General features: G+C 39.7%; 1 protein-coding gene across 4 annotated transcripts in view; it reads right to left on the bottom strand.

Annotated features, from left to right (window-relative positions):
• Positions 1–15418, bottom strand: part of LOC117947833 (thymocyte selection-associated high mobility group box protein TOX-like) — an 80654-nt gene that overhangs the window by 29391 nt on the left and 35845 nt on the right. For 3 of the 4 annotated variants that reach the window (XM_034877150.1, XM_034877149.1, XM_034877152.1), the window contains one exon: positions 13190–13249. In XM_034877150.1, coding sequence (XP_034733041.1) covers positions 13190–13249 — 60 coding nt within the window. Of the gene's footprint in view, positions 1–2998; positions 3194–13189; positions 13250–15418 lie in introns of those variants that run through there. The other variant, XM_034877151.1, reaches the window with a different exon arrangement.

Below are 15418 nucleotides of genomic sequence, written 5' to 3'. Positions count from 1 at the left end.
TGTGGTACTGTAACATTTTATTAGGAAAATAATCAGTAGATTCATCGTTGAATTGAATTTTTTATACTCCTGTCTAAAGGAGAAAATACATGGTTTTCCATTGCCTTTCAAAACAGCACATGAGCATTTTCCGATGTGACACACCATTATAAAGATGATTCAGATGACTGTTTTATCATCTTCCAACAGCGCCATGGTAAAGGTTTAGTTAGGCTTGAAAAAAATGCTACTTGGTAAAGGTTAGGGGGACGATCATTGTCATAGTTAGACGTAATGTTGTAATTCACATGAACACTAAGGGTCTTTGTCAGGATTTTGAGCTTTATGAAGTAATGAAGCTGTTTTTCCTGCAAGGTTTTTCTTTCTTACAGCTTATTTACAATTGCACATATAGGATAGGCACTGCCTCTCTATGACGGATTCCAAGACAAAACGGGGAGCAACCTTGAGCTAGAAAGATCGACTATTGGGTACAACCCTTTGCAATAAAGAGAAAATGAAAGAGGACAGGCTTGTTTGAGTAATTTAACATGTTGACTTATGTACCAAGATTTAAATGCTGTCAAAGGCTATTTTATGGCCATGCCTTCCATCACCTTGGAGAATTTTCTTTTCTTTACAGCTTCTAATGATGCCCTTGGAGATAAGACACCGGACAAGGACATCACAAGTTTAATAATTTCATACATAAATATGCTGTTTTTCAGGACATGAAGCAGAGTGGTTAAAAGAAAGAGGGGTCAGAAAGAAGCATCAAATGTTGATTCAGCCTTTTCTAACCTTCAACTCCCCCCCTACCCTTCAGAGGTGAAATTTAAGTAAATCCGTCATTTTCCTGGACAAGTACGTTGCTTTGGTCCTTTGAAGAATCTACAAATCAATTCTTTCCTTATTTCCTTTCCGTAACTTCAGCACGATAGCACCAAGCTTCTTTTGTCCATCAGTTGTGATTCGACATCAAAACAGAATATTGCTTTAACATAGTTTAAAGATGTGAGATGTTGCTTCGAGGCATTTTGACTATCATCTCACATGAAGCAGAGTCTGGTTCTTTGGAGAAAAAAAGAAGTGGGTGATTCACCCCATTGAAACAGCTAAAAAACATTCAATAAAACTACATTAAAGAAGAATCTGAAGCATACTCACTGTTTGCTTTAAACCTTAGATAATTTTTTTTTTTTTTACATTTGCAGCATTAATTTAATTGAGGTGTCACAAGTTCAATGAAACAAATGACATCCAGTCATTCACTTACTCCAGTGCTTAACCAATGCATAGGAAATGGCAGAGAACTTTTTTTTTGCTTTGAAAGGTAGCGACAGTAGTAAGTAAGTGGCAGGTAACCATAATTACAACATCTCATGAGAGGAATGGGATGTTTTTCATCAAATTCAAAATTGAGCAAGGTAACCAACCCCCAACTGCTCGTGGCGCTCATTTCATGGAGCAGCCCCCTCACTCTGACATCTTTCCATTAGTGCATGTATAGGTCCTGTGCATGTGTGTGTATATTTCAGGCCTGTGTGTAATGTGTGTAATAATTGTACCAAGCAGAGTGAAAAATGTAAATTTCCCCTTGCGGGATAAATAAAGGCATGTCTTCTTCTTCTAAATTATGCATTTAAAAGTGGCACCAGTACTCGGATTCTTAGAATTGTGTGACTTATTTTTTATTTATCTGAAATTGCAGGATTTATTTTGTAAATGACTGTATTTTATTAGATCAATCTAACAGCATCGGAAAATCTTGCTCTTGCTGACCCAGTGGTTTCACCTTGCTGCAGTGATGTGGAAGTGTATTCCAGGGTGAGTCAGTACACTGTGACAACACGATTTGGCGTGGCTACAGGTGCAACAGAGCACACATCTGACGACACCAAGGACCCACCCAGAGGTGCAACAGAGTTTATGTCAACCAGAGAGGGGTGTAAAACACTGCTTTTCAGCCTGGTGTTAAGATACGTTTGGAGAAAACATAACAATGTCTACTTGTTTATTTATTTATACCTGTTTAGGTAAAAAAAGTCAGGTACCATGCAAAGATACCCAGTTATAGAGTTTCTAAACCTCTCCCTTGCATGTAAACATTTTCAGGTTTCTAACCATCTCTCACCTAGCATGTTCACATCTTTATGGCATGCTAAATTCACAAAAGATTGGGGTACATGCTGTAGGAATTGTTAGCCAGGTAAAGCTACAGTAACAGCTAAAATTTCATCTTGACATGTAAGCTTGTAGGTTGAAAAGTCACTGCAACCAAACAGCTCCATCTTGTCAAGGTATCTTTTGTAATTAAGTTATCTTAAGTGGAAACAAATTAATCAGCTCAGCTAAAAGTTTTTTGACACAAATGGATGGGAAAATGAGATGAAGTCATTAGCTTGGTGATGGAGCCATTCGTGGCCTATGAGGTGTTTAGTGAAAGACAGCTCATCTGGGAACAATGATGTGTTCGTCAAAGGGAGCAGAATGAAAATGTTGCACAGTACACCAGAGAGCCTGTCATGGCTGATAGGGGGCAAATTGCCCAAAGACAAAAGCTGTCTGTCTTTGATGGACTTTGTTATTACAGCTTCAGTGACTGACACACTCAAAGTGTTTTCCTGCAATACTGTGCAGTTTGAAAAATAACTAATCAGAAGACAACAACTCTTTCTGCGTCATAAAACTGTATAACTTTGAATGAGTGTACAGTGTCCTATGGAAAGTCATTCAGCCATATGCTACTTTGTGAAAAAAATGATTTTACCGACAAACAACAGCTGGCCATGCATATATAAAGGTTCTCACGTCCACTTTGTGTATTCGAGATGGATGGATGGCAACACTAAATCTTTAAAATATCTTATGGGGATTTTCAAAATTCACCTTCAAAGATCAACCTTGCAGAGATGAGAAAGGGCAGAAATGAAACTTTCCATCAGCGAACATTGCTAAGGTGTGCTGCACAAGTGACCATTACAGCAACTGTCTGCAGGGTCCACAAAGGCTATCTTACCTGGCTTTGAAGCGACAAGGAACTCCATTTGGGTGATGTATCAAGGGAAGCAGACACAGTAGTACAATAGAAGGAGAATGGAACAGCAGACCCACCGTGCTGACTGACAGCAAGACAGAACCGGGATAAGTGAAGTGTGCGGGGGGGGGGGGACCATGACCAATAGTAGCTCAGGGTCATTCGGAGCGTCCGTTATTAAAGGTGGGCTGTGTTGTGCTTCAACCAATGGCAGAGGAGTAAGCTAACCCCTTCCATGCTCCCCCATGCACTGGTAATTCTCTCAAATGTCACATCAAAATGGATCTCATTTAGGTGGGTAAAAAGGATCTGACTCTCCATTGCAGATGTGGGTGGACCCGTGCTGGATTGTACCTGAACTCTAAAAACACAGTCGCAAAGGAAGTATTTTGAAAAAAAAAAGGTGTGGAAAAAGGGCCAAGTGCTGCGCATTTATGTCAGTTCAATTTCTTTTTCAAACACACAGTTATAGATCAAAGATGAAGGGTGAAAAATATCTCTGATCTTTTTACCAGAACAGAAAGAAACAGAAAATTCTTTAATGTTTGGACCAAAGGCGGTGTTTTCTTCTTTTTTTTGGCAAGGGGGACAATACTCTCGTTCCAGACACATTTCCTATTCTTATTCATTAGAGAGAATTGTATAAATAAATAAAATATGTTGTCTCGTAGTCACTCATCCCCCCCAAGGGAACATGGAAGCCCCAGTAATCACATACGGCACAATAGCTCTCCCATAATCCCCTTTATTTTTATTTTCATGATGTCACTCTCTTTAAGCCCCTTGCTTTATGAGTCGCAAACGGAGTGATGAGGGGAGGAGAGGAGGATCGAAGAGGAGAGGAAAAAGCAAGGGAGGGGTGAAAACAAATGATGTGGCTCCCTCATTGTTCTTTCTCTATGCCCTCATTCCAGTCAGGGTAATAAGAGAACATTGTGATTTACTGTCAGTGAAGCGCAAGAGTGCATCAGAGAGAATCCACAGCGGCAGGGGCCATTAAAATAGATTTAACTTCCCACAGTATTAGGCCAGATGTCTACACTTCTATTATATTTCAATCAGCCATGACCTTGGTCTCCATATGAAGAGAAAGATCACTGAGAGAGAGGGGAAAGAGAGAGTGAAAATACACGCAGAAAACCAATAGAAATATCATACCATTTAGTCCCACTAAATCCATCTACTCCACTCTGCAGCATATACAGTGAGAGGCTGGGACAGAAATAGAGCTAAGGTTTCAAGTTCTCTTAAAAGAGTGTATGAATCATTGAGTGCACTCTCGCTGCTCATAAGTTGCTGTTTTTCGGAGGGGTGCTGCTTTGCTGCGAGGTATGCATTTGAGGATTTACCGATGGCGCACGCCCAAAAAGAGTGGGACAGTGGGTTGTTTTAATGTCCTTTAAAACATCAGATATCAACAGACGTTGGGAATATTCTTCGAAAAAAAGGGACACATTATCCACCATGGATCCCTCACATTGAACATTTCCCCGTAATATTTTTTCCTCCTGCTGTTTACTCACTATCACTCTATTCTCAATAAATCTTTTACATGACTTTTCATAAAATCCTTGCTCTGCCGCAGAGTAAGGATTTCCATCTATTTCAGCTCCATGGATGCTGAGCAGAGGTCACAGCATGTTCTGTTTCAGAGGCTGATGGTAATTGGACTTATTGGTTGACATGGACTGACCTACATAAAGAACTACCAATTCCTGGTTACAACTGTAACTTACTATCCCTCCTAGCATGGGCGTGTCAGTTGTGATGCTCCTCTGATGTCCAGCATTGGTGTCAGAATTACCCCAGTGTTGGTTTAGAGCTGAAAACTGTTTAAAGCCTGAATTCATGCTTACTGAAATTGTACGCTCTCTGGAAATTTAAATACACACCGTACAATATGTATCTGTACTTGATTCTCGCAACCTTGCCAGCGGCTCTTTACAGCCTCAAAGAGTGAGTGGGATATGTGTTGGTGTTTTCAGACCCTCAATTAAATTGTTCATCCTTTGTCTAAAATGTCCCCCAATGTTTTACTTTCAGGGAAAGGATGCAAGGGAAAGAGGATAGAAAGAGAAACACTTTTACTTGTGTTGCAGTTGTGGTAGTGGGGGTATAATGGTGCACTGTGAGTCACTGTTAAGTAACAGTGCCTTTTCACATCAGCATCGCCCACATTGGGTGTGCGGTGCCAGGGTGTACTGAGGAGAGAGATATAGAGGGAGAGAATGAAAGAGTGAGGAAAGGTGTACATGGGGCCGGGGCATTACCAATTTAACAGCTTGTAAAGAATTATAATTTATTTTTCAGATTTTAAATACCCAGATATTTTGGAAAAAACAGAGATTGAAAGATCAAGAATTATTTTATCACCTTCCTATCTGTGCACCTATTATTACAGTCAGCAGCTGGTTAGCTTAGCTTTAACAAACAAGATTTAACATGGTAAATAGTGGGCTTCAGAGTTGCTGGGAAGCAGATTTTTTTTACTGAGGACAGAGCCAGGCTAGCTGTTACCCTCTTGCGAGTTTGTAATCTAAGCTATACTAACCATATTGAACAGGCAGACATGAGAATAATGAATAGGCATATTTCCCAAAATACTGAACTACTCCTTTAAGTATTTCTCACTTTATCTAAATGTGTTACCAATAACTACACAGTACATTTCCTAATTAATTTAATCATCATTGATTTAATTGATACCACTTTTATGTCTGCAAATATGAAGCTTCAATCAGGTTAGCTTGATGACTGGAAACAAGGGCAAACTCTTAGCCTTGCTCTGCCCAAAGTTAAATGAATTATTAACAAGTTCTTTCTTGTTTGTTTATTAATCTGTGTAGTTGTGATTTTTTGGGTGGCTATTTGGCAGACTATTGCTGATTGCAGTCTCAATGCCACACTAACTGCCTGGTAGATTACATTTCATATTTACCATACAGACATTAGAGTGGCACTGATCAACTTGCTCTACTCTTGGCAAGAAAATTAATACACACATTTTCCAAAATGTTAAACAGTTCCTTTAAGTTGTTTTAAGTTATCAACATACTTTCCAACATTAATTGTACTTGAGCTAAAATATCGAATGCCTTTTGAGGTAATTCGAAATTGTTATATTTGTATTTAGACATTCATCCATCCATCCTCGGTCTTCCCCAAGGCCTTCTCCCAGCTGGACGGGCCTGGAACACCTCCCTATGGAGGTGTCCAGGAGGCATCCTTACTAGATGCCCAAACCACCTCAACTGGCTCCTTTTGACGCGAAGGAGCAGCGGTTCTACTCCGAGCTCCTCACAGATGACTGTGCTTCTCACCCTATCTCTAAGGGAGATGCCAGCCACCCTCCTAAGGAAAGGCTTGCGGCCTGGATCGCGATCTTTTGGTCGTGACCCAGCCTTCATGACCATAGGTGAGGGTAGGAATGAAAACTGACCGACAGATCGAGCGCTTTGCCTTCAGGTTGAGCTCAGGTTGAGTTAGCTGGATTTAGGAGTTCCTCAAAGTTCTCCTTCCACCGCCCTATTATCTCCTCAGTTGAGGTCAACAGGATGCCATCCTTACTGTACACAGCTTGGATGGTTCCCCGCTTCCCCCTCCTGAGGCGGCAAACAGTTTTCCATACAGAACTCCCTTCAAGGTCTCCAAGAAGGCCGAATACTCAGAGCTCTTGTTTGGTGCATATGCACAAACAACAGTCAGAGTTTCCCCCCCCCCCCCAATACCCGCAGGCATAGGGGGGCAACCCTCCAACGCAGCAGCGCTCAGCCGGGGGCTTGTGCCCGGCACCTCACACCCTGGGCAACAGTTTTATTTGGGGACATACGGGTCACATATTAGGTCTTTCTTGTGATAAAAATGAACATTCCTACTTCAACCACTTCCCATACTCAAATGTTACATTCATTGATCAGCACCGATCCTCATGTGAATGTGGTTCTTAGCTGTTGCTTAGCTTAACTGTATGTCTATTTGTGCATATTGTGAGCAATGCAAATAAACAACTTCCTTGTGTTCACATACTATGCCAATAAAGTGATTCTGAATCTTCTCTGATTCTGAATTGACAGCTTAATATAGAAGTATTTAGACTTGAAGTTGTAAGATGAACTTAATTTCTTAAGTTTAATTAGGTTGACTTAGTTGTCTAAGTGAGTGTTGCATTAGAAAAACAAATTAACAAATTGGACAAATTAGTAACTAGAATCAAAATCTTAAGTAAGCCAAGTCACTCGTATTTACATTTTGAAACAAATTGATACTTCACAAAAAACTTCTTTAAACTGAGCTGAAGTGAATTGAGAGTGGGAAGGGAATGTACACATTTTGTGCATAAAGTAAAGTTGATGTTTGAGAGAGACATATATTCACTCGGTTGAAAGGACTGATGGATAAACGTGGGTAAAAACCCAGAGAAAGAGCTAGGAAGACAGAATGAGAGAGAGTGAGGGAGTGTCAGCGTTCAAAAATACACAAAAATAAAGAGACTGAAACAGAAAGACAAGGAGAGAGAGGGAGAGTGAGAGAGAGAGAGAGAGAGAGAGAGAGAGAGAGAGAGGGAGAGAGAGAGAGAGAGAGAGCGTGCCTGTATCCAACAAGTGAGGTTTCTAGTCTAATCTCGACCATCAGCCACTGTTCTCTTGCAGCCGGCCAAATCAATAGAGATACGCGGCTCAGCAAGACACCTGAAAACCGAAAACACAGAGGCACAAACAGGCTGAAACTTGCAGCTTTACCAAAGACCAGCGGCCACTGAGTTTCTTTTCTTGCAAGCCAATGCAACAAGTACACCAAAAGACGCAAAAAATGACTCTGCCTCTTTCTGCCACTGGCTTGTTTTCTCTTTCAGACTTCATCCCTAACCAGCTATTTCTCTAAAACTACCCGTTTTGTCTCTAATTTCCCCTAATCTATGTATATACTCAGGGTGTGCTTCCACATAGACTGATTATAGGGTGAGGAGAAGGCCGCCAAAACACACACATATAGATGGATGTACAAGTCTGCACAATCACTCAAATAGATTAGGCCTGATAGGAATCTAAATGAAGAATGCTAATTGTCCTTTTTTACTAAATTAGAACATGTGTGGGCGTGGTTGGATGCAGCCATTTTGGTTTGGCTGTAATCCTTTTCAAGCAGCTTTTAGTACTACAAAGATATGCACTGCAGTCAGCGTTATTTGGCATGCATGTGCATGATAGCCTGATAATCAGACCGAAATGCCATTTTTATCATTTCAAGTGAGACGTATTCTGTTTGGGAGGGTGGTTTACTTTGCCCTAAGTAGTGACTGACGTGTCTGCAGTTACAATTGTAGGTGCAATATTTTTCCGGTATTGGGAAGAATATACTGATTTAAGAGTTGTTATTTCTGTAAGCCTAATTACAACAACAAAGAAATCTGATGTACCTATTCTTAATAGAAAGCTCTAAATAGGCTCAGTTGTTTTCAGCAGCAGTCAATGAGAAAACACAAGAACTACAAGTATTTGAATTTATTCAGTGAAAAAATATGTTGTTTTGAGCATCTAAAACAAATTATTCCATTCTCTGTGTGGCTCACAAGAACATTCTCAGTCAATCAGGATAATAGAGACGTTTAATAATCTTCAATTCAACAAACTATCCCTTTAGTAGCTTTGTGAGTGTGGGCAGACATAAACAACGCTGACTGATCAACAAAATAAAAAGCCTAAACTTTTGGACATACGCTGAAACCTCAACAGATGAACCAAATAGAAAACATCAATATCATCAAAATGTCTGGAAGCTCCATATGTGCAAAAAACAGAAACCATAGAGTATTCAAAGCCTTGAAAACATCTTGTTTGAATGGACAGATTGTCCAGGCATACAGTAAACGACCCCTTTAAAGCTGTTTCTGATTAGCGGTTTTCTCTTTTTAAAAGCCCAGAGATGTTATGTGTAATGCAATCTCCTGGCTGTGTCAAACTGCTACCTTAGTGCGTACGCTGTGGAAGACCCCAGAAATGCAAACAAAGGAGTCTCTGTTCTGGCTACATGCACCTTTTTCACAGGCACACATCATGAAAGGCTCGAGTGGGCATCTCAACACAGTATTAGAAACTTGTATTAGGGAATACAGGCTCCCTCTTTCACAATCTGTTAGACCATTCTAAAGGTACTGTATCTCCAAACTAAAAAATACTGTTTACACAAAATAAACAGAGACATAGTGGAAATGCTACTGCTTTGCATCTTAGTATGTTGTTCTTTTAAAAACACAGCTAATCTTAATAAAAATGATAAACACATACCAAAAAATGTATAGATATATAAATATATATATGCATAAATATATGCACCAGAATGTAGGCATGCATTCAGCACATTCATTAGACAGTAATCACCATTTCAAATTGATGCAGAAAATGATTCCATATTTAAACCTCTAATTTGTCTGATTTAACTTCAAAAGCAAGCTGTATATGGCAAACCACTGCACAGCTAATGCATACAATTATACATCAATTAAGAAATGATTCACTCACATGCACAGTGAGCAGTCTTTTTTTTTTGTATGACACATAAAATGCAGACATTCCTCAAGTGGTTTTGAAGATATTTATAAATTAACCTCTTCAGACCATTTGGCAGGGTAACCATTGCAAATGCATTTCCTGTTCCCAAGTTCCGTTGAAATCCACAGAAATGATTAATTCTGGTCAAGATCCCAAATCCAGAGGACATGCTATTTTAATAGTAAATATGCTTAAATGCATTTGGACAAGACAACTGGAATGAAATGATTTGGCAAGTTCAAACAAATAAGATATTGTCAAACTCATGGAAATGTTATGCCGAGATATCAAGCTCAGTGCTCAGATATATTCATTAGGGCCAAAACTATACAACCTTTAACTTAAAAGTACCTATACCACCTCTTCCCAATTTCAAACGAAATCAACTGTATTCAAAAATCTGATGCTTAACAATTAAATCTGTGTTTGGAGGGCTATTCAGAACTGGTGTGTAAGCTTCTATTTAAGAGCGCTGACAGAACATCAACTGCAACTGGCATATTTGAAAAAGCCCAAATTGCCTTATCCACTAAGAAGGTATTTGTTGACACAAATTGCAAACCTGGAGTGGGTGTCAATGATTGACACATGACCGCAGCAGCAGAGAAACTACAAAGCTGGACATGTATTCCACTTGGCACGCACGCAAACACACATATACACACGCTTGCACACGCACAGACACACACACACACACACACGCACACACACGCGTATGAACACAAAGTGACGTAATTAGGGCAGACAAGACAATAGGGCTAACAATGATGGACCTCATGGTCTGTGATGCTGTGTGCTATAAGTAGACAGTAAGCTGCTAAAGCTCCCACTCAACCCCTCATTATAGTCAGTCAATCCCAACATCAAAGGAAAGGCAACCTTATGGCTATAGGATGATGGTGTGTGTACGTGTGTGTGTGTGAGGTTTTAAGAGAATTTGTGTGTGTATGGCTTTATGAGCCTTTATGTATGTGTGTGTGTTTATACTGTACATACATATGTTCTTGTTTGTCAATCTTTGACAGACAAATTAAAGTTTTACACGCTAAAACTAAGCACATTTTTGGAAAATGAGGAAGTTTTGGCTGGTCTTCACGTCTTCAAAGGGTTGTTTGAGGGTTTACATATGGTGTTAAGGTTAATGTTATAATCAGATTATTTTAGGGTCAGATCATACAAAATTACAGTAAAACCTTTTTGGTAGAAGATAGCTCCAGTAAAAACAGTTGAAAGCAAGGATTGTAGATTATCCAGAGTAATCAGAAAATTGGTTTCGGAAAGGGAAGTGGCTGTTGAGTTTTTCAAACATCATCCATAGGGGACCACATACTACATTTAATTCATACCATATATCATATAAGGGGGTCAGCAGAAGTTTTAATGCAGCAAACCCCACTCATAATATATGCATTTGCTGACACCGCTCAGGTAAGTGAGAAAGTAGTTATTTTTCTGGAAATTGGATAAACTGACCCTTTAATGTTAGGATTGAGGTTAGGTAATGGTGATGGTTACATGTAGGGTTATGGGCAAGGAAATTCATTATGTCAATGTGGGTCCTCACAATTATAGAAGTATGAACATATGTGTGTGTGCATAGTTTCAGTGAAACAAACTGAAATTGAGAATGTCTTCTTGCGCATGTGCTTATGACTAATGAATAAGTTTGTGTCAGAGAATGTGTCACTTCCTATTATAGTATAGAGAATGTGTGTGTGTGCTCAGCCTTCCGGCCTTGTCCTGTGTCTCTCTGACAGTATTTGGCGAAAGGCTAATTGACGGGGAGCCTCCACCTCGTCATGTTTTGTCAGAACATGAAGGCCATGCTGCTGGATCAACAACTCCTGGAGCACCAAATTCTGCCATATGTCCGGCCATGTGTTCCCATCTACCAGCTGGGAGCACTCAGTGCAGTGCCTGTCCAACTCCCTGATCGGTGACTGGGACTGTGGCGCTCCAGACTGGGAATAGTACTTCAATGAGCCTGGGATGTTGATACGTTAGTGCTGGTACATCTATGAGTGTTAAGTTGTGTTTCCACTGTATGATTCAGCTCTGCTCGACTTGACTCACGTTTTTGGTAACTATAGTTTTCTTTTTACGTTTCCCACTTAGGATAATTTTAAAACTCAAGAAAAAAGTAGTAGCGTTTGTAATGCAGTCGGCTCGTAAAATTAAATGAGAATCAAAGTCATAAAAAAAACAACAATTGTGTAAAGGGTGAATCAAGATTGCGATTATATAACGATTAATCATGCAGGCCTCTGGAACTCTGTTCCAAGTGGGCCTGATACTAAAACAAATACCATACTAAAACAAATACCATGTACCAGGTTTAGGCGTATCAAGTTTAGCTAATGGAAAACCAAAAGACAACAAGTCGAGTAGAGTTCAGTCAGGCTGTGCCATGCAATGGAAAAGAGGAATTAGTGAAATTGCACTAACACTGTGTGCATTGATGGTTTAATCCCTCTGATGTTAAAGATATATGTTAAAGTGATTTGGATAAAATCATATTTAAGGGATACTTTGGCTTATGAGGAATTAGGTGTTTTTTCTTACTTGGCACGAGAGGGTCAAAGCGTAACTCTGCTGTCCATTAAAAAAAGTCTAAATGTTTAGCGGTTATAATGTTTACCATGTTTATTGTCCTAGTTTAGTGTGTTAGCATGATAACATTTGCTAATAAGCACTAAAAACAAAAATGACAACCTGCTGGTGGTGCTACAGTAAAACTTTAGAAGAATACATCTTCTGGGGACCATAAATGTCTGTACAACATTTCATTGCAATCCATTAAGGAGTTTTTGAGTCTGGACCAAAGTTGTGAACCGACAAATCTACAGACTGACAAAATGGCATAGAGAAATGCTGCTAGCGTGGCTAAAACATTTTTTGGCAGCTCTGCATGTCTAGGAGCTCGTGTCTAATGTGGAGCTAGTCAGTAACAATAAAATCTGGCCAACCATGTTTTCACTATCAATCCAGATTTGTGTATTTGTAGTGATTCTAATATCATCATAATGTTTATATCATAATGAATTTAGCGTCAACTCAATCATTTGGTGGTTACAGGATAATTTCTATAGTAGCTCCTCACAGATTTTCCAGCATGGCGAGATTAGTCGCTAAATTCACAGCTAAAGGAATTATATCATAGCAAACATTCAATCCAGTTGGAAAAGAAACAGTGGTTACAAATGATAATGCATTTTGTTAGTTTGTTAGCACTAGTCTTCCCTTTTACCATCATCTTTTATAACACTTGGATAATGAGAATTTTAAGTTAAGTTTTCAGATTTACACTGTTTCAGTTTGCCCCATAGGTCAATGTTTAGATGTAGCATGTCATACCCACAGCAGTTAATAATGACTTAAAACGTAGCTATTTTCCAGTTTTCCCACAGTCTCAATTTACAGCCAACCCCATCTTTAGTTAATGAGCTCCTTTAATGGCAAACATAGTCATTGATAAATTTCCAACACTTACCAAAACATATAATTCTATAAACTCTTCTTGTTAAATGCTGACTGCTGCAAAACTGAAGATAACAATAACACGGCAGCTCCCACAGATATACATATAGTCTGTGGGGTTTATAGGATAAAACGAGGGCTGTCTTACCTGGTTTAGTGACCGGAATTCTTGGTTATTGTCATTCATGTACATGTTGTCACCATCAAACTGTGGACAGAAACAGAAAGGAGAAATAAACATTGTATGCAAGAGGAGGTTTGGAGAAAGAAAATTGGGGACCGCAGATAAGGTGCGAAAGGGGAAAAAGCTCTTTACGGGTGGCCTGAAGTGTGAGACTAATGACTTTGTCACTTTGGTTAAACCTTGTGGTGGCATGGCAGCGTGGGTAATTACGGCTTGTCAGCGGGACGGTAATTAGGCTACATGAGCACAGTGATGGGAGATGGGCTTTTCCCTGTGGGCTCAGCTGTGTGTCTGAGAGAAAAAGAGTGTGAATAAAACTGTGAGTGCATACAGTAGTAACGGGTGTGGAGACTGTGGACCCAGTGTGTGTGTGTTTGTGTGTGTGTGCTGCGAAGTGAGGGCATGCTGTCTCTTCAGGATTGAGCTAATAAGGCATTGAACGATCACTTGCTCCGAATGCCAAAACACAGTTTGACACAAGACAAATGGCCCTTAACCCCCAAGGGTGCTGGGGAACTACACCAGGTCACCAGTTGAGCACTACATGCAACATGCTTGCTCTGATATCTAGTGTTAGTAAGCTAAAGGCCTGATAAATTCCCCACTGAAATCAGGTTTTGAATGGCATATAAATAAAGTAAAACACCAACACAGATTCTGTTTTTAGCTACAGAGAAAATTAGATACTTAATGCTCATTTTTTTCTTATGCTGCACTGTAACTTTTATTCTGGTGTTTTATGTGTCCTAATGTTTCTATTTTGTTTTCAACTGTATATTCATGTGTCTTATTGATTTTTAATGCTTATGACTTTTAACTGTTTGTACTTGTGTTTTATCTGTTTTAATGATTTTGTGTAAAGCACTTTGAATTGCCCTGTTGCTGAAATGTGCTATACAAATAAAGCTGCCTTGCCTTGCCTTGCCTTGCCTAGATACGGCCCCACAAAAGGCTTAGTAACTATACCTGTGCAGTGTCAAGGTGACTGAGAAACTGCTACCATGTTAAGAAGAGCCGTATTGTAAAATGCCCTTGGATTTCAAAGACATCAAGCTTTGTCATACCACACTTGCAGCAAATGGAACAAACCTTGACTGGACTGGATGATAACGTCCATGAACACAAACACACAGAAACCCAATGTGTTAAGTAACGTTTTCTTTTTGTTTGTCGACTGAGGTCATTCTTTGTGATATGAATGCATAAAAGACTTGGGGAAAAGACAGCAGCGACAACATGATCAAACTAGACAGCATTCCATGTCAAATTCCTCAGATGTGAAGATAAGGGGGCCCCTTTTCATTTGGGGTGGTCCACTTTGTGCCTATGGAGAAAGCAACCAAAGGCTTGAAAGATAAACGCGCTAGATGCAAGTGAACCAAAATGGATCATGAGAAATACCTGCTCAAAACAATAACTAGGTAGACTAATGGACGGAAATGGGCAGAATTCCTAGGGGTGAAATCTAATATCTACATTGATCAACGGGAAAAAGTAGCTAAATGAGGGTGAGAGTGGTGAGAAAGAGAAATTACTGCACATTACTGCAGGAGAACGGCCAGGGGAATGAGTGCCTGCCTCAGGGCAATGGTTGGTTAATGATGCATACCATGAAAGCCCTTGTGAGGATTCACTTGGTTATTCTAATGATTACACTTACATTCAACTAAATACGCAAACACAAAACCAAGACAAGCAATGCATTTAAATCTCATTCACACCTCACAAGATTAATCCAAGAGTCCAACACTTAGCAGGATAAAACTACATGTTTATTTCAAATGAAAATGAATGCTGACTAATTGTTTAACACTTCCTGCTTGAGTTACAGACACTAATTTACGTAATGAAGCAAGCGTCTATCACTAACCTGTAGTGCAAAGTGACAGTAGTTTACTGAGAGGGCAAAGTGATATTGACCTTGGTGACCTATCTGCAACAAACTCTTTGCTTCCTCACATGAAAGCCTTTTGTCCTTGCCTAACTGAGTAATTTTAGTCCATTGAAATTCACTTTGTGACGCCATTTTGAAAGCTTCTTTAGGATAAAATTCTCTCGGGTGAAACGAGAGCACATAATAATAACGGCTCTATTAACCAGGAAAAAGCTGCAAAAGTTTGTCCATCCATCCATCTTCGACCGCTTATCCGGTATCGGGTCGCGGGGGCAGCAGCTCCAGCAGGGGACCCCAAA

The sequence above is a fragment of the Etheostoma cragini genome, chromosome 7, assembly GCF_013103735.1.
Source record: "Etheostoma cragini isolate CJK2018 chromosome 7, CSU_Ecrag_1.0, whole genome shotgun sequence".
Taxonomy (NCBI): Eukaryota; Metazoa; Chordata; class Actinopteri; order Perciformes; family Percidae; genus Etheostoma; species Etheostoma cragini.
This window is presented reverse-complemented; position numbering and strand designations above follow the sequence as displayed.